This window comes from Andrena cerasifolii, chromosome 3 (genome assembly GCF_050908995.1).
Source record: "Andrena cerasifolii isolate SP2316 chromosome 3, iyAndCera1_principal, whole genome shotgun sequence".
Lineage (NCBI taxonomy): Eukaryota > Metazoa > Arthropoda > Insecta > Hymenoptera > Andrenidae > Andrena > Andrena cerasifolii.
In genome coordinates this window covers 17,656,299-17,675,115 of record NC_135120.1, presented here as the reverse complement: position 1 = coordinate 17,675,115, position 18,817 = coordinate 17,656,299, and the positions used below count along the sequence as shown (strand labels likewise).

Here is an 18,817-nt window from a genome sequence, read left to right as displayed (position 1 = left end):
CCCACGGCATTTGAATTCTCGTTAGCTACGAGAACAATCAAACTCGTGATTAATCGGCCGGTCAACGGACTTTCGGCGTTCTGAACTCCGTAACTAACCTAGGATGATCCTCGGTGGTTCCACGGGTAAGCGTATTCAATCTACGAACTACCGTTCAGGAGTGTTTTAATTTATTTCATTTAACTGTTCTGTTGGTAACGTTTTAATAACGGAAGAATTCGATTTTAAGTGACTTTTCGTCTGAATTTAAAGGAAAGAAGCAGGTTTCGATAAAATTAGTTTTTTTTTTGCAACAGCTGTGATATATTCAGTTTATGAAACTTATAATACATGGTACATTTATTTTACAAAAAACTGTTTTATTCAAGTTCCTCATTCGTCCACATATAACAATTTTATTCACACTATATTAATTTAAAGCGCGTAACATTCTGTGTCGCATAACTTGCGATGGTTTTCTCCAGTATCAGTTAGATACCTGTTGCTGTATCTTCTCCAGCAACATTTCCATCCTGTCCTTCATCACAGGCTGGCCCTTTTTCGTTTTCTTTGATAGTCTCTTATAGATTTGCATCTTCTTTTCCTTGTACTTCTCAAGAGCCTCCTTTCGCTCTGACTTCACAAGCAAAGCCTCCTCCTTCTCTTTCCTCTTCTCATCCTTCTTGCGCAGGTACTCCTGTTTGGCCTTACGAAAGGCGCTTGATTTCTTTGGCTGGGTCCTTCAGAAAAAAACACCATTTTCGTTAAGTTCCAACGTTAATCATATGAAACTTCGACAGTTGCATACACACTCTTTATCATTTTCATTCTGTTCGGTGTCTTTGATCGAAGATGGCTTCTTCACCGTCTGGTGTTCGGTCTTGTCGAGTTCTTTGTAATAGTCCCGTAAAATTGCCTTCTTCCTGCGCTCCTCCCATTGATTAACTGCGAAAAAATAATACAATTCAAAACCACGTCCGACCACCTCGTAGCGGACCAGCGTCCAGCGATCACGGAACCTAACCTACGCGCGAGTTACGTTAGCAGCGCTCCTTCGGACATACTTTTGTATTTGGTACTGTACTTCTGCAGCCTATACTTCTTTTTGTTAAACGGTTTCTTCTCGTTGCTCTGGCCCTTCCTGTCCACCTGCTTCCTCTGCTTTCCCTGCTTTCTGTCAGGAACATTTTTTTCGCGTGCCATCGCGATTGTTGACAAGCTCCTTCGTGGTGGGACGTTAATTTAGTACCGACGGTAAACGCAAGGGGGACTTAAGAGCAATCAAGTAGCGCGTCAAGTGACGACAATTCAAATGGACCTCTCCTCTCCTTCACTTAATACGAGTGCATTCAAGTACATTGATCGTTGTCGCGTGATTTTCTTTAAGGCTGGTCAGACAATCTCGCGCTAGCTAGTCGAAAGCAGCGGAATATTACGAAGAAGATAAAAGGGGCGCGTGAAAATCTATAAGATCTGATTTAGCAGAAGCAATGGGGAAGTAATTAACAGTCACTTCCTCATTGGCATTTAGAATCGCAATGCGGCGAGGACAATGTCGCCGTTGCACTAAGAAAAGCGAATTATAAAAGAACGGTACTTGCACAATCGCCCGGTTGTCATCGCATTACGTATCGCGAGTTTATTCGTGGCAGTGACATTGGCCACCGCCGCATTATACTGCGTGTAATGGCATTTTTTCACGCGCCCTCGAATAAAGTAAAGGACGATAAGCAGCTGTTGGTCGCGCAGTCCTTGGCGCGACAGTTTCCCGATCTACTCGGAACGCACGTTCGTTTGCATTTCGATACGCAGAATTGACGAGACCACTTCCATTTTACTTTTCAAACAGATGCTTTCAACGCTCGAGTACCTAGCGCGACCAAAGTGTCCGTTCGCGCGCACAAACCGCTGAAATGTCTCTTAACCCAGTTCGGACATTGAACATTTATTCGAGGTAGGTATTTCATTTACGCGGCGCGTACACGCTTGCACAGGCGCACAGCGGGGAAATTTCACGATTTTATGGCCAAAACCACAAAAATAAATTTTTCAATTCGACAAGATAAATGCAAATGCCAATTGAAGAACTAATATGAGTATCAAATGCCACCAATTTTACTGTTAAACCTTAACGGTTACGCCTATCGCAAAGAATTAATCCAGATTTTCAAGTTGCTTCAAACACTTGTATGTGTTATCTGAAAATAATTTGAAGGCATGGATTCGATTCCTGGTGGTGCGTAAAATATCTTTTTGTCTTTAAAATAATTATGTTTCGGTTTTTAATACGTAATTTATACAAATTTTAAAGTAGTGTTTTAGAAATAACCTTTTCATATAAGAATCAATTTTCAATACATAAAATAGTTATCAATCCCATAATATCCTGCAATGATTTTCATTCCTATTTTACGTTGGACTGTTTTGATTCTATAAATGCAATTATTAATTGCTAATAGTTGCTAATCTTGTAATTATATGCATTTTTTTAAACACGATCCAGTGTGTCTTATCTAACATACGACATAACTGTGACCGAAAATGGATCACATGTTATACATTACAAACCTTTTTATTCTTTTTTAAACAATTTTATGCAGCTTCGATCCTCTGTAATATGTATGTTTGTCGTCAGAAGCGATAACCCTTCTGCTATACCCTGCTGCACTGTAGCAGAGGCATGCTCTAACAAAGAAAAAAGTGTATAAATGCAAACAATAAAGAAATCTTTATCGTTCGTAATTTTTGTGAGTACTGTTTTTCGGATAATTTAGTTTCTCATATATTAGAACGTAAAAGTGCCGAATTTTATATATTAAAAATAAATTTTCAGGTTTTGACCACGGAAATGGATACAGTTCTTCAATTGTATTAAATTTGTAGAATTAAAAATTTTCATTTCTGTAGCTTTGGCCATAAAATCGCAAAAATTCCCCACTGTGAGGCGCTTTAAGTGGTTGCAGCAGCCGGGTCGTATTATGTATCGCGAATGTTACAACAAACCGGTTAGTATCGCGTTACGGGGGACTGCACAGAAGTAGCTGAAAATTCGGTGATAAGCTCCGTTGCACCGCGAATTCGCTTGATATTATTTCAGTAGCCGTGCAGCAATGCGCGATAAATGCCACCGAGCAGTGGTAATCTTTTCTAATTACTGCAGCTGCAATCTCAATATTCCCCTCGGAAATAATTGAAATATAGAGAGGCCCAGTGCCGGATTAAGACCTTTTAAGGCTCGAAGTACTTAAAAGATTTTACGGCCCTCTTACACAGGGTGATCGCTTCAGCGCAGTGTACGTTTCTTTAGTTCAATCTCAATCATTTTTCGATCCCCAATTTTCTCTCTCTCTCTTCTCATCTTTCCACTGTTCTAATTCTTTCTCTCCTCTCGCACACACATGCACATAAACACTTAGCAATATTATTACAATATAAAAGTTTTTAAAATTCAGAAAATTTCTATGGTGCTTCTGATCCCCTAAGCACGTGCTCATTTTGTTCATTGCTTAATCCAGCACTGGAGAAGCCCTTAAAGTCCTCGGTGCCGAAGCTGGCGGAGGTCTACGCGTAGGTCTAAATTTACCCTCGGGCCTCTACCAGGTTCAACGAGCAGTCTCCTAAATTACGTCCCTCCCAAGCGTCGAAAGTAGAAAACGTATATGCCCTATGATATCAGACAGTGACATCACGGCACGTTAACCTCAGGCCCCATTTGTACTCAAGTCAAGTAAGTGGTAGCGATGCGAAGTCGTCGCACGACGACACCGAGCGGCTCCTCGTTCAATCGTTCTAAGTAAGCCAAGTACAAGCGAGTATCAAGCGCGAATTGCCTGCTTGGTAGCGAAGCATTGAATGAAATAACCCTTCGCGAACTTCGACCCACTGTTTGCCGACACCTACCTTCGTCTCTCGCAAACTACAGTTTCACCAATTTCTCCAGCGAGCACCGCTTTAATGCATTTAGCTACATTCGGAGCTAAATGCCGTTGTTTCTGCCCACTGTCCGGGTACCATTAATTTTCCTGTTATCTTCAACTGTTCGCAGCTGGATTAGCCGGGCCATTTTCTCGCGCCTCGGCGGCGCGCCTTCCTCGAGGAAAATTGGCGCCGGGAAGGGTGAAGAAGTCGCGCTACCTTGGACCGTATCCTCGACATTGAATCCCCGAGGAATGACGGTCGAAAGGGTCGAATGGTTAGAGAATTCCTTGGGTCGAATCTGGCCTCGGATGCTATGGCCCTCTCGGACTTTGTCAGCTATTAATAGTTGGCGGCCTGTAGCGTCGAGGTACTATCTTTTCTACAAGCTCGCTTTGGTTGTTTTCTTCGGCATACCACGCTGCATATAATTGCTCCGCGAGCAGCTTCGCTTCTGCCTTCTGTCCAGCAGCCGTGACAATGTAATTACCTTGCGAATCGCTTTGTTTAATTTAGACTCGGATCTACAGTCCCAGCAATGGCCCCTTCAGACGTGTACCTCGAAGTATTCAGAATCTTCTGAAACTCACGTGGAATTCGTGGGATGCGAAATATTTCTGACGAGTTCAGCTGGCTCTAGTTGGCTGAAATAATATTTCTGAGCTGTGTGCACAGGCTTCCTGGGATGAATTGCACGAGTTAGGGGGTGGGCAAGATTCGCAGCAGCAATTCGCTACGTAATGAACGTATGCCCAATCCATATTAGGCACCATTGTGACGCGTTTTATCGATCACTAAAACCCCCACAAGGGTGACGTCATGTTAGCCACGTTCTCCCACGCAGAGTCGAGAGCTGAGACTTAAGGATTCCGTGGAGGTTTCTGAAACACAACGGTGAACAGACGAATCGGTCTCGAAGAGAGCTGGTCACGTTGTCTGGAGGCTCGGGCACTTTGACATTGACACACTTTATCACGAATCTCAACTGTCTTGACCGTTCTCGGGTCCTGGGCGTTTTGTTGCCATAAATTTCAATGTGGCCCATAGGCGGTTGCCTTTGCTTTATGGCCCCGAAAGCGGATGTTGCGTTCTGCAAGGCGAACTAGGGGAGAAATCCAGTCCACTGTAGCTTCAAACGAAATTAATATTCTGTTCGGTTTATTCTTTTAATCTATCAATCTTTTCATTTTACTCGGATTTTCAATGGTATCCTCTATCGACATTTGCCAGGGATTTCGGTGAAATATTATTCACCGATGCAGTTTGCGAGAAAGGGCGATATAGATGCAGCTTCTTATTCACCTAATTTCAGTAGGGAGGGTGATTCATCCCCTGAGGGCGTGCGGCAGCCGGCAGGACTATTTATGAAGAATAAGGAGGCGTCGTGACGCGGCGCGGCGCTTCATTCAGCTCGGCTTGTCAGTGACGCTGCAGCGCGCGAAAATAGCGTCGGCATCATTTGCAGCATGATTTACCACGGCGAAAAAAAATCTCACGCAGTTGCCGGCGGCGTAAACAGAAAGTTATGTAGCATGCTCCTGCGGCCTTCGCGCCTCTCTCAACGCCTGTCCAAATTAGAACACCTGAATGTTCGACGAGCGAACAAGCGCGCGACGAGCGCCCGCCGCCGCGCCGCGATTAACAAGAATGCATGCTAACGCATCGTTCCGACTATCGCCAGATGAACGTGATATAGAATGTAAATTATTGTCGCCCACGATGTTAACAGGGCCGCGTTATGAAAACGTCGCGAAACATTCTTGTTGAAGGAGGCTCGAAGACGCATTCGAGGGTCGCGTAAAGTTTCGCAAGCAAGCAATTATTAGGAGTAGCGATAAAGCGTCCCTTAGCTGAGAGACAGCTCCTCGCGCTGGCACGGCCCACCCTGTATATAAGATCGCATCTCGTATTAAACATATTTAACGAAGACGAATTCCCTAAACTGGGTCGCCACGGTAATTGACGTGTTCGCGCGCGTGGTTGACTTCAGAAAACCGTTGATGTACCATGTAATCTAATTAGCCAATTACTATCGTGAAAATCGGATCATCCCCGATCTGGTCTCGTTAACTTGTACCAGGAGCTGACGGTTACGTAAAGAATGGAGTAATAAAAGGATTCGTTTTGCAGACACGTGAAGGCTTGTAGTTGGTTTTACGGCGAATAAGGTCGTCCTTCGCGTATGTTGCATCGAACCAGCGGAATTTTTCGAAATCCGACACCGCGTTGAAATAAAATCTGTACGTATACTTGTACGTACATCTTTGAGGGAGACAATCGATAAGGAAATGATCGCGCGGTCGTATTAGTCATCGCCTCCCGCATAGAACAATGATTCGTCTTGCCTGCGAAATCGTAGCCCATAGACGCCCACGAATTCTTCTTAGATCATTTATTTATTCAGAACGCTTGCACGCTGTACCTATACACTTCGAAGCGACTTCCTTCATTGCATGGAGATTTATCTAGATTCTAGAAGATTCTGTTCTAGGTGCTCGAAGAATGTTGCGCATACATGGAATGCCAAATGCTTTCGAAGTATTCGATTCTCCGTTCTGAAGCTCTAACGAAAGCTCCTCTGATTCACCGAGAATAACGAATTGAATTATTGTAACCTAAAAAGTTTGGTTAATCGATCGAATTCCAATGTCTGGTTGCTTATCAATTTTAATTCGAGCCCGAAATAGTTTCTTTATTTCGTTTAGAGTGTTCATGGAATATTACACGAGGGAAATTTCGTCCAGATCAGGTGAAACTTCGTGGAGTTCCGCAGCCGGTTTGGACCGCGTGCACGGCACGGCGCACGAGACCGCCCGAGGATGGCCGAGCGGCGACGAACTCCCACGAGCGGCTGGCCGATTGCGTCGCGACTATTTAAGGAGCAGCCGGTGAGCCGCGCTCATTCTTAGGCAAGACAGCGTGCAGTACGGTTGTACGTGACTGAGAAAAAGTATTCTCGCTTACACACAAAGAGCGATCGTTCGCGACAGAGCAGTGCTACGTCAGTAAAACACAAGGGAGTATCTCTTCAGTGGCTTTTGGTGAAAGAGACACGAGTGCGGTCGAAAAGAGGGAATCATGGCTGACAGTGGTATCAAGCGTAATATCCCCATCAAGCTCGGTGACTTCAGCGTGATAGACACCGAGTTTTCCAACATACGAGAACGCTTCGACGCCGAGATGAGAAAGATGGAGGACGAGATGTCACGGTTCCGTAGCGAGCTGATGAACCGCGAAAGCAACAACTTCTTTAAAAGCACCACCAGGTACGTCGCTACCGGCGTTAGTGCCGAGACGCACCTAACCTTCTTCTCACGCGCGCACACACGCCACGATCACTCTCTTCCCTCCTTTGCGATGCATTTTCCAAACAGGATTGCTGCTCTTTGTACAAATAAAATACCGTCTGGATGAATTCCTATTTCAAGCTGCGTTCGAAACTTTTGTTGCCTGAATATTTGCAAATCGAATACTTGAAATTCTTAGAGGTTTTCTATGATTGGAGTAACGCTCAGCTTTCGATAGAACTTAACGACCCATTAAGTCGTATTTCTATTAATGGTGGCCCGTGGAAGCTGTTTGTTTACAGAGCCACTCGTGTCTGACTTTCGAACGTAAATGCCGTTGGTTCTGAGATAGGGGCGCTGAGTCTGGACGGTATTCAGATGGAAATTCGTCGCAAATGTAGGGAAAGAGTGTCTACGTGCATCGTTACTGCAATTGAATTGATATTTTAACGCTGCAGAAATAAGAAGCGCCTGTTTTAATACACGTTTGCCTTTATTCACGGTTTTCATTTTGAGCTGTACGTATTGCTACCGAAGTTAATCGCGTTGATCAGTGCGAATTATATCGATCGATACTGCGCTTATTGCGATACTTGCAATATGGGGATTACTTAAGTACATCGAATAGTTAATATTTAAGAATCGATTCAAACCGAATGCTACTTTCCAAGTGGCCAGATAAAGCTCCAATTTAAGATAACGAATCGATTTTATCACCGTCTAGATTCAGCGTACCCTGCAACGCTACTTCAGAATGTGAATTCGAATATCGTACGAAAGCCTCGGTTTACAAATTGGACTTACATAACCGCGTCGCTGTTTTTTGATCTTACGTCATCGCGGGTTGTTAAACGGGGATCGAATATGGCAAGCAAAATTATCGATCGCTTCACATTAATTCAACACTCGCAAACACTTGTCCGACAACAACGGAAGACGCGACAGTGTCCGCGAGTCGACGCTCGATACACGGACTTGTTTTTTTGCAATCGATGTTTGCACAGCTACACGACTGTTGATTTTTAACACCATTAGCATATCTGTGTATCCGCGTTGCTTCGATGGCCAGTGTAAACACAACAGCTGTTCGAGGACTCGAACGGAATCGAGTTTGTTTCCAATATTTTAACCAACTGCAATACTTTCGAATAGCTGGCTACTTTGAACATTCAAATACTTCGAGTATCAGTGCAACTTAATAATTGGAGTTCTCGACCAATTTTTGGTGAGTTTGAAAATTGTGGGCGAACCATCTTGTCCGAAGGAACTCCAGGAAGTCTTCCGCTCGATTACGAGATCGCGAAGCGAAAGAATGTAGTAGTAACGGCGCGTGAAACACTGGCGCAAACGTATTTATTATTGTAAGGTAATGAAATCGTTGGTCGGTCGGTGGTATGTGTATATTAAGGTCATGTCGGTGTCGGTTTCTTTTTTGTGACGCGTGCATACATACGTACGTTCGTTTCACGTATTTCAGTAACGTACACGCTATTTATAGAGGCTTCGTCAGTGCGTTCGGTGCGAACAACACGAGCCCCCCTCGATATTCTCTCTCTCCAACCTTTCTTGCCGGGGGGTATACGAAAAAACAAACCTCCGACCGTCGAAAATTTGCACCTGCTCCGTCGCGCGTTCTCTGACACACCAAAACACACGGCGGACCTTGAAACTTCACTCAAATAAATACGAACCTTACTATCCATCCTGCCCGTATCTACGAGCTTCGATCCGATTGCATTAGAAAATTCAGATTGGAATTCCGAAGCGAGCAAGCAAGTTGAAAAAGCAAATAAATTCGTAATGATCCCAGTGGTGTTCCTTGGTAAGAATTCTTTCAGCTTTTTGAAGTAAAACTTCTGTAGTGATTGTAGACTGACAAACTGTGGGGAAGTTGGAGATTCTTCGGGCAAGGTTTTACGACCCGAACACTCCTCGAGGCTTTCAAATATTCGCGTAGGAATTCGCGTTGAACGAACCGCGAATCCACTGGGCCGAACGAATGCGCGCCATGTGCCGTGGTTTTTGCGTGCCAACACCGCGAAACCCAACAGTCGTGTTATTTTAATAGGAGGCCTGCTCGAACTTGGATATTGCTAGCCGCAATCCTTCGAAGCCACTAATTATAGAATCGCCGCTCTAGATTTATTACTCGCGAGCAAACAGTCCCAGCCCGAAAATTCTGATTTTAACGAAACTTCGCGCGAATGTAGAGCGATTTTCTTTCCCAACGGAAATTCATTCTCGAGGGGTAAGATCAGCGGTTAAAATTATCGCGATTTTAATTTGTCTAATATAATTTTCTTTTTCTTTTTATAACGCGATGTAACATACAAACTGAACAATTTTTATATTTAAAGTTTGGTTCCGTCTCGCACCGTTACAGAGATGTATTAAAAAACAAATGCGAAATAAATTTTCTATAGAGTTGGTAGAAATAAATGTCTGATGTACATATTTATAGCACTGTGCAGTATAAATGGAATTACAATAAACCAGTGGAATTTTTTATGTATCGAAAGAGAATATTTCGCTGGATTTCCCAGCAAGGAAAATTCCGCGAGTCGGAGATGCAGGCTCTCCCCTCGAGCATAAATTTTGGAGAACCCTCGTTATCTTTCCCGAGGGGTACGTTCACCCCTCTGTTCGATAAATTTTATCAGCCGTAATAAACGTGGCAGATGCTAGCCTCGACCAACTTCTAGGAATCCTGCTTCGTCTTGGCAAATGGGAATCCGGGGCGCGCAAAATTTACGATAAATTTCGTAATTTCCGAGCCTATCGAATTGAAGTATCGGTGGCAGTGTTAGCACAAATTCCACTGAACCACCCGTTTGGCCCAATATACCAAACCATTTTTCTCTCTCCGAGTATCAGATTTTCGGTCCGCATCGACTTTCGTTTGCTCGTAAAAAAGGAAGACAAATTCGTCCATCGAACTTTCCTTTTTTTAGACCTGAAATTTCAGTAGACTGAGGGAGTTGAAACCGTTAGCAGAAGCGAGAAAGAGTTTTGGAGCAGAAGCTCTGATCCAGTGATGGCAGTGGCGGTAAATGGTTTGTTGGGATTAATAGGTACTGGAATGGGTGTCTGATAGTGATCTTGTACCGCATGATGTAATTAAAAGCTACCGAATGGGTTAGTCATCGGATCGTGAAACGATTTTTCGCCTGGCAAGTAGCGAGATCATTATGCAAATGTCCGTGGTCGCTCGTCCATCAGCTGGAGCGATACATTGCGTAACAGGGTGTCGTTTAACGCGACTTGTTGCGCCGACAAAAGACACGGTCCTTCCTGTAATCTCGATAAACGCATCGCGATGACGGGACGGCGCGTCATCGGACAGGAATCGCGGGACTTTGCGCTTACGCGATCTGCCTGGAGGATGAATTTAATGGTCCCTTTACTGCCAGTCTTCTTAACCCCTCCAATGATAGAACTATTAATGGGATAGAGGTACTCGATTAGCTCTATTAAACATAGGTACAGAGACAGTTGGAGTCCTGCATTTCTGAGTATGGTAGATTATTGGCCCCGTTATTCTACTTGGCTACTGAATATTTCAATTAGGGCTGTAACGAATATTCGAAGAAATTATTCGTATTCGAAATCATTCGAAATTATTATTATTATTATTGTTATTAAATTAACGGGAGAACCCTTTAGATACAAAGTATATAGCAAATTAGTACAAAGATAAAGTAAATATAACAAAATAACATAAAATAAAATAAAATGTAAAACAATAGAATAAAATTAAGTAAAAAATAAAATAAATAAATAAAAACAAACAAAACAGTCTGAGCCCTAAGATCAATTAATTATTATTTGAAATTATTTGAAATTATTCGAAATCATTCGAAATCATTCGAAATTATTCGAATTATTCAAATATTCGAAATATTACAGCTCTAATTAGAATCTCCGAATTTCTGCGTTTGGATCGCTCTAAGCCCTGAGCTTTCGAATTTCAGAATCTCCTAGCTCATCAACATCCCTGGGTGCCTGGTTACTCAATAGGTGTTACGCTGGAAGCTATAAGCGTGTATTGCGTAAATGCATCCTTGACAGTGACACGTTGCAACGATCGTCAGTCCCCACTTGGTATCGCGCACTAAATCGTAATCGCGGCGCGCGGGTAAAAGTTGACGAGCTTGCGCTCATCCTGCCCCGTTTTGCGCAGTAATTTGTCCGACTCGTTGAAAGCAACACGGAAGTGCCTCTACTCTCGCGGACAGGTCGAGTCTCTTCTTCGCTATCCGCTCGTCCATCGACCCGCTGATTTCCGCCGATCCGGCAGCCAAGATCATGCTCATCGACGAGGATCTCTATCCACCCGTTCACAAGACCGTGATCAAGCTTCGGTATGTAGCGACCTTGCAGCAAGAGGGGTGGCGGCTCCATTTTCGACAGCTTTTGAGCTATGAAAAAAATCTTAGTTTGTTGCAAATCCGACAAAACAAGCGAGCGATTTATTGCAAATTTTTTGTCTGCAGCCGTTACTGTTTTGCGCAACACGATGCTCTTGATTTGAAAAGTTTGCCAAAAATAGAAATAAAACCTTATTAACCGAATAACTAGTAGATACTTATTGCGTGCAAATATATATTTTCCAATTAGTGTTCTCTTTTTAATGCGAAGTCGAAGCAATAATTTTATAAGCAGTTTCTTCTAATTTACTTGAAGCTGGTAGATATGGAGCCGCACCACTCTTGCTGCGAAAAAAGAACTCGCAGCTTGCTGGATTTTCTGCTACGCGAACACTCGCATGCAGTAAACATCACCTTGTCCAAACATTTAGACACCTCGAAGTATATACCTATTACCGTAGCCTAAATTCTAAAAGAATTGCCACCGCGCTGATGAGAGCTCGATAAACCCAGCTCCACAGTGCCGGGCCGCGGTTTTCCATTGCTCGCTTTTATCGATCCGCGTAAAGGCGCTGGAAATGGCGCGCAGGTGCTCGGTATCGATCACGAATCGTCGGTAGATCTGTGGGAGGCGAATATGGACCATTGCGAGAGGTGTCGGGGACTCGCGTGGCGCTGACGTAATCCCTGCTCAGGGACGGATCGCCGCAAATAGACAAGTACCGTTCGAAATAAATGCTCCTGAGCTTCTTTCGAAAACGTTTTCTATCGCGCGGGGGGGATGACTCATGCCTGAAGCGCCGTGGGTAGTTTCGAAATTTCATCTCTCCTAGTTCTTCTCCTTCTATCGACCGTGTTATTGAAATCGCTTTTACGGGATGTCTTCCTCCTGGCACCATCCAGAACCTTAAGAAGAAGAGCATCTCTTTACCGTTCAAACGATAAGTCTAAGTTCGGTGCCCGCGATCCTTTAAATCGGATCGTCAGCGTTTCCAATTTATATTCAGATCACGTTGATTTTTTTCTGTGGATCCATACTAACTTTCAAGAGCAATCGGCGCAAAATTTTCATCAACTAAGGTGCAATGTTTAATTTCTTTTTATATTGTTACATGTCTTGTGTTTCTTGTACCTATGCTGCAGTATTCATTATCAGGGCCGTTCCTGGCGGGGTGCAGAAGGTGCCCCCGCACCTGGGCGGCCAAACCTAGGGGCGGCCGCAGGCGGTTTATTATATGTAAAATTTTGATTAATAAGAATAATAATCGCAACTCTTTTGCATGATAACTGTTTAAAATTAGGGCAAGGGACCCAATTACTGTCACCTTAAGCTATTTTACATAAAATAACGAATAAATAAACTATAGTATATAATCTGTAGTATAGATTATAGGTTGAATTACAGAATTCTTTTTGTGTATGACTTTACAACGTTTATTTATTCGTTATTTTAAGTAAAGTAGCTTAAGGTGACAGTAATTGGGTCCTTTACCCTATGTATGTATACATATAAAAGTAAACACTGAATATTATTAATTCTTAATTAAAGAATATTGAATTAATAAGGGCGGCAATATTGTTTTTCCACCTGAGCGGCCGAAGCCCAGGAACGGCCCTGTTCATTATTGTATAAATTCGGCTTGTCCCGTAATAAATAATAATTACATCGCTTCGAGGAGGAAACGTTTCGTAGAGCAAAATCGTTCACTTTCTCCTTCCACGAACTTCATTTGTCACACGTGGAATTAAGCTCTCTTAATTTCAATTACTAGGAGACGATTGGACTGTAATTACTCGCGAGCCTGTGCGGCTTCACCGATGTATTTATAGTGATGAGACCCTTGCGTCGAACGAAGTGGACGCGGAGTTTCGTGGAAGCACAGTGTGTTCGATCGCGATTTTCGCAGCAGATAGCAAGAGGTCGGAGCTGTTGGCGCGTCGGGCCGTTGCAACGGAAGGAAATTAATCTCGCGGGTCGCGTGTTACACGTTACACTCGCTGTACGAGCACGCCGAATCGATGCTCGAAACTTTAGAGGCGAGCTGCTTGACTGCCGAGATTTACGTCCACTCACGATTAAGAGTGTGCACGGTGCACGCACGCTAGAATAATTAGCCCGGCGTTTCGCACTCTGTGCGCATCGAGCCACCGTGCACTTCCCTTTCAGATTCGTCAGATAGAGGGTTATTCTTCCTCACGACGCTTGGTGCTTGCAACGACGGCTGTCGTTTCGGATTCCTCGTTTCTTTCAGCTCCTTTCCCAGACTTCACAGGATTCAGTTGCATTCGAGCTGCACTAACGGGTCTAATGCCGATTAGTACGAGCGCATAAAATGCCAGTCTGACAGCGACTCATTATCTCGTCGAATGCATCTTTATTTTTTCTCAATATATTGTAAAATACTTCAGTCATTTTTTATTTTTTTTTTATCGAGTGTAAGTATATTTTTAAATAAAAGTTTTTACCTACAAATTAAGAAACCAGTTTCCTAGACTGCACCCTTGAGGGTGGTTTGAAAATATTCTTTTTAACCAGCCACGTAGCGTTTCAATCTATTTTATTAGATTTATGTATCAATTACAATCCCGAAATCGTTCTGAAATTATTCTGCCCAAAACTACGAACACGTTTCGAATTTACGGAGGTACTTTCTTGAATGGTCCAACGTAGGCAACTTTCCCCTACTTATGCAGCTCGGCTAGGCTTAGGGTAATCTGTTGCTTCACCGTTTGACCTATTCCTCGTGATTGAATTAAGCGGCCGACTCGCCGTTTACCGTCCACAATGCTCAACGAGAAAGCACAATCGCGGGCAATTGTTCCAGCATTTAGATCGCATCTCCGCCGATTAATTTTTGCGATAGCTTCTCCGGAGATAACGACGTTAGACAAACTCACTCCGTTAATAAGGGTGTATCTCCGACAGAGTAGCCGCTGTTAGGATTGAACTGGTCGACGTAATTACTCGAGGGTTCGTTAAGATCGTTAGGACGAAGCCCGGTCACTTCCTGGTCCCCCCCCGGAGTCTCTCCTTTCCCACGACCCTGCGCACACTTTCCACGATGGTCTCGGATTTCATAGAAAAGTTGAATTAACCCATTACTCGTAATCGATGAGAAAAGTTGCCATTAGGCGGCCAGCGTATCGGCTTTCCGAGCATTAATTGAAAGTTTACCGACAAGTTTGCACAGCGCTCGACGCGCGGAGTTTAATCGACGGGGAAGTGGATCGATCGCTCGATCGCCAGCCATATATCACAGTCATTGACGTTCTTTTCCTAGCTACCTTTGTGGGTCAAGTACGCGTCGATTCGCATTCCATGTCGCGAAATTTATAAGCTATCCGTTGAATCCTTGCCAGATATGAATCGGAGGTGTCCTCCGTCCTATCTTTGCTCTCACAGGCGGGAGGGAGCACTATTGTACCATACTATTGAGATTGAAAATGCTCCGTCCTCAACGAGTCGAGGAGTTGAAATGGCAAACGATGTAAGTGCTAAAAAAAAAAATAGAAAATATTTTTTTTAGAGGAAAATGATGTGCATTCGATGCGGAACTCGGTGATAAGAGTTATAAGTGCTAGAATAATTTATTTTAACTGTTACGACTATCGCAAGATACAGCTGAAATCGTAAACGTCAACTTCGCTGTGGCGGAAAGCCATGAAAGTGCTAGCAATCTTCATAGCCGTAATTTTTAGCGACGGTTCGTTGAAAATTTAATTGATTTATTACAAAATGAAAGTATCTAAATTAAATTGTTAAGTAATTTCGTATTACACGACCCCAGTTATGTTAATTCCTAACCACGCACATAGATTCAAAATTCGTCACTGTTTATTGCCTGCCCCTGAATGAAACTTTACGGCTACGTCTCCGTATACGCTGAGAGTCCATAGCGATAGACGGTCAAGTTGAGATGAACTTGATAAAATGAACAGACCTGCGTGTTTTGTTTCTTCGGAAAATTTGACCCACTAGCACTTAGCATCGTTTACCATCCGAACTCCTCAATTTCTCATTCACCACTTGCCCTACGACAGCAATCGTACGCGAAGCCTTTCGAAAGCTGGTCACAGAAACGACCAGCCCCATAGAAACTCGCGCGTAGAGGCGGTGACGTATCGCGTGGCCTTTCCAGCTCGACAATTCCGCCACGGCGAGATCCTGCTCCGCGTGCTTGACCTCTCCTGGCTTGCTCCTCGGCAGACGAGATAGGACCTTTCTCCTTGCGAGGATAATCGCTCCCCACTGTGCCCCTCCCCCACAAACACGTGCTGCGCGTTTCACTTTGAAAGACATTTTGACAGACTTCGCGATCCCCTCGATATGGCCCGGCTTTTGTTCCGTGTGAAAGAGGCCTTCTAAAGAGAGAAGGAAGAGGGTGGAGGCTCTTTTAATTTCTTCTGCGGCTCGTTGGCTCCTCCGCTGCACGCGATTACCGCCTCCTCTCCTTCCTGTCCTCTTCGTGCCACCTTCAACGGATGTTTGCGAAAACACACCCCATTTGTACCACCCTCCGTCCAGGCTCTTCACCGCTAGTTACTAGGTATGTACTTTGCGTCTGTCCTTGGTTCAATTCCCAGTGGATTAGTGTCGCGGAAAAATTGGCGTACGGAAGAAATTGCGAAGATTACTTGTTTTCTAGAGGGAGTTTCTTTTAAAACCCAGTCGATTAGGATACTGTTCGCTTTGGCACTGATCGAAGCCTTAAGATGCGAATCCACAATGAGGTTTTATCCATTTTATTCCATATCAGAATCTCAGCGACAACTGAATGTAAATAATGGAAATAGTTGGGAGAGATGAGATTTTTGAAAATACATCATGAAACTTGGGAGTCTAGTTTCACGAAATTAATGACAAAATGATTAAAAAATAATGAAATAATTGCCACATTTTTGCGACATCGTGGATTTCCACCGCCTGAGGAGCTTTTCAAGTCTTAAAGTATCTCCATTTCGCATTTGCCAATGGAATCGAGAGATATCGAAGTCGTCTTCTTACCTTCAGACTAGAAATACCTGTTTCCCAAGAAAGCAATTGTAGCTTTCCAGTTATGGAATGTTCTGCTTGGAAGAAGTAGCTTTATGATCGATCGTTTTGCTTGCTTGTAATCGAGTAGCTTCCTCTGTCCTGGATCTGCCATCCTCGCCTTTTTCTGCGACCGAAGAAGTAAGTCCTTCCTGCGCGGGGCTAATAACCGTGCATTCAATTTAGCACGTCCGAGATATATATCTATGGAATTGTTTCCTTTTTCATCGTTTCAGCGTTCCCATTGCGCGCTGGCTCGCTTTTTACGGCTATCAGGGTTAAAGTGGAGCATGTGGGCACGTTACATCGCGTGACGGGATACGATGACATTTTCTTCGCGAAATTCTTGTCTTATTAAGGGCAATTTCTTGATCTTGTGCTGTTTCAACTGTCTCTTCAACGTCGATACCAAAACATTTTAAAAGACATTTCTTTCGAAAGATTGCTCGATTTGGCGCAACTATTCATTGAAAAGGGAAGGTCCTCAAGAAATTATGAAACTGGGGGTATGCAGAGGATATGTGTTAGGCCATTTTTTTGCTACCCAAATTCACTTTTCTCTACTTTTCCTTCTTCCCTTGCGAGTGGCTCGTATCTAATATAAACATATCCAAAATTCATACAAATACGAATTTCTTCACTTCACTGACAAGGGAACACCGCGAACCCGGACTCACCGATTGGAACGCAACTTTGTGGGTTTTTAGAGTGACTCAAAACACGAACAACGGTGTGTTTCATTTGGGCCCTATGGCCCTTCAAGGCGGTGAAAACTCACCTCTAAGTTAAATTGGCACTTGCACTTTTTCTCTCGGATAACTCTCAACGTAGAACAGACAGAAAAAAATGTTTCAAACAAAAGTTTAATGGTGCAATAAGCGTTATAAACTTGAGTTAACAAAATTTTTAAAAGAGTTTTTTTCGTCAGTTATATATTTTTTTTTTAACTCTTTTTAAAATTTTGTTAACGGATGTTTGTAGCGCTTATTGCACCATTGAACTTTTGTTTGAAACATTTTTTTCTGTCTGTTGTACTTTGAGAATTATACGCTAAAAAGTGGATGTACCAATTTGACTTTGATGATAGGTTTCACCCCCTTAAAGGGCGATAGGGTCCGAATGAAACTCACCGTTGTTCTTGTTTTGAGTCACTCTAAAAACCCACAAAGTTGCGTTCATTTTAAAGAAGAAAACGAGTGAAAACTTCAACCATACCTTATTATGTTTAACCCTCGGTTGTCACACCTACTTTTTTCAATCAATTTTGACATACCTGGGTGGCTCACACCCAGAGAAATTTTTGAACGACTCCCATTCTCATCTAAAGAATCCAATTATTATTGAAAAAAATCATGGATCTATTGCAAGGTCTCTAGAATATATTCCAACAGGTTTTTGATTGAAATTTTACCGCAGTTTTTGTAAAAAAAATCTAGATCACCACATGTCGAAAAAAACCGAAGAAAATCTTTAAAAAATTGTAACTTTTACAAATTTCAATATTAGAAGCTACAAATCTACAGAGTCGTTGTTGGGATATAATACTTTGAGAGAAAAAATAGTTTGTACATCGGCTTTGGGAAAAAACTATATATGTTGCACATAGAAGTTGCAGAGCGTCAAAATCAGCTTATGGGTGGCTCACACCCAGAGTGTCAACGAAGGGTTAAAGTGTCATCATGATTAAAAATAATTTGAAGCAATAAGAGCAGGGTCAATTTGACCCAATGTGACAACCGAGGGTTAATAAAATAATAACGTTTAAAATACTTCCGCGTGCAACTATTTTATCAATATGATCAATCTTCTATATTGTCTAATTGAATTTACTAGTTCAAGTACCTACTTTCGCGTTCATATTATCTGTGAAACCTCGAAAGAGTTAAGTAATAATTTATCGAGGGTAGCGAAGGGGGTTTATCTCGTGGGGTAGATGAATTTTTCCGAGCTACGTAGTTGTTGGACGAGTGAGGACGATAGCGAGGCGGAGGGTTGAACCTCCGAGGCGAAGCCGCCGTGGTCGCGGCGGGTGCACTATTTTAGAATCCTTCGGGTCGGCGACCTCCTCGAACAGCGCAGCCCCCGACTTCCGGTTATCGGTTTTATGAAAGTTGCGCGGCGTGCTGACATTTCGCCGCGGGATCCGCCTATAAATAACGGCCACGGGCGACCTGGATCCGGTGATAAGTTGATTCGTGACGGACCGACGATTGCTTTAACAATTTAACATCGATTAA

At 43.2% G+C, this 18,817-nt stretch overlaps 2 protein-coding genes across 4 annotated transcripts in view; one reads left to right on the top strand and one right to left on the bottom strand.

Annotated features, from left to right (window-relative positions):
* Positions 1 to 338: 338 nt before the first annotated feature.
* Positions 339 to 1,510, bottom strand: LOC143366827 (uncharacterized). The gene is made up of 3 exons (XM_076808232.1): positions 1,044 to 1,510; positions 792 to 924; positions 339 to 719 (listed from the first exon to the last, which is right to left on the bottom strand). The coding sequence occupies exons 1-3, from the start codon at positions 1,180 to 1,182 to the stop codon at positions 467 to 469; spliced, it is 525 nt and encodes a 174-aa protein (XP_076664347.1). The 5' UTR covers positions 1,183 to 1,510; the 3' UTR covers positions 339 to 466.
* A 5,274-nt stretch (positions 1,511 to 6,784) lies between these two features.
* The window catches only part of LOC143366825 (alpha-crystallin B chain), a 31,620-nt gene continuing 19,587 nt past the window's right edge, over positions 6,785 to 18,817 (top strand). The window contains exon 1 of one of the 3 annotated variants that reach the window (XM_076808227.1): positions 6,785 to 7,160. In XM_076808227.1, coding sequence (XP_076664342.1) covers positions 6,973 to 7,160 — 188 coding nt within the window. In that variant the 5' untranslated portion in view covers positions 6,785 to 6,972. Of the gene's footprint in view, positions 7,161 to 11,363; positions 11,543 to 18,817 lie in introns of those variants that run through there. The other 2 variants (XM_076808228.1, XM_076808229.1) reach the window with 2 other exon arrangements.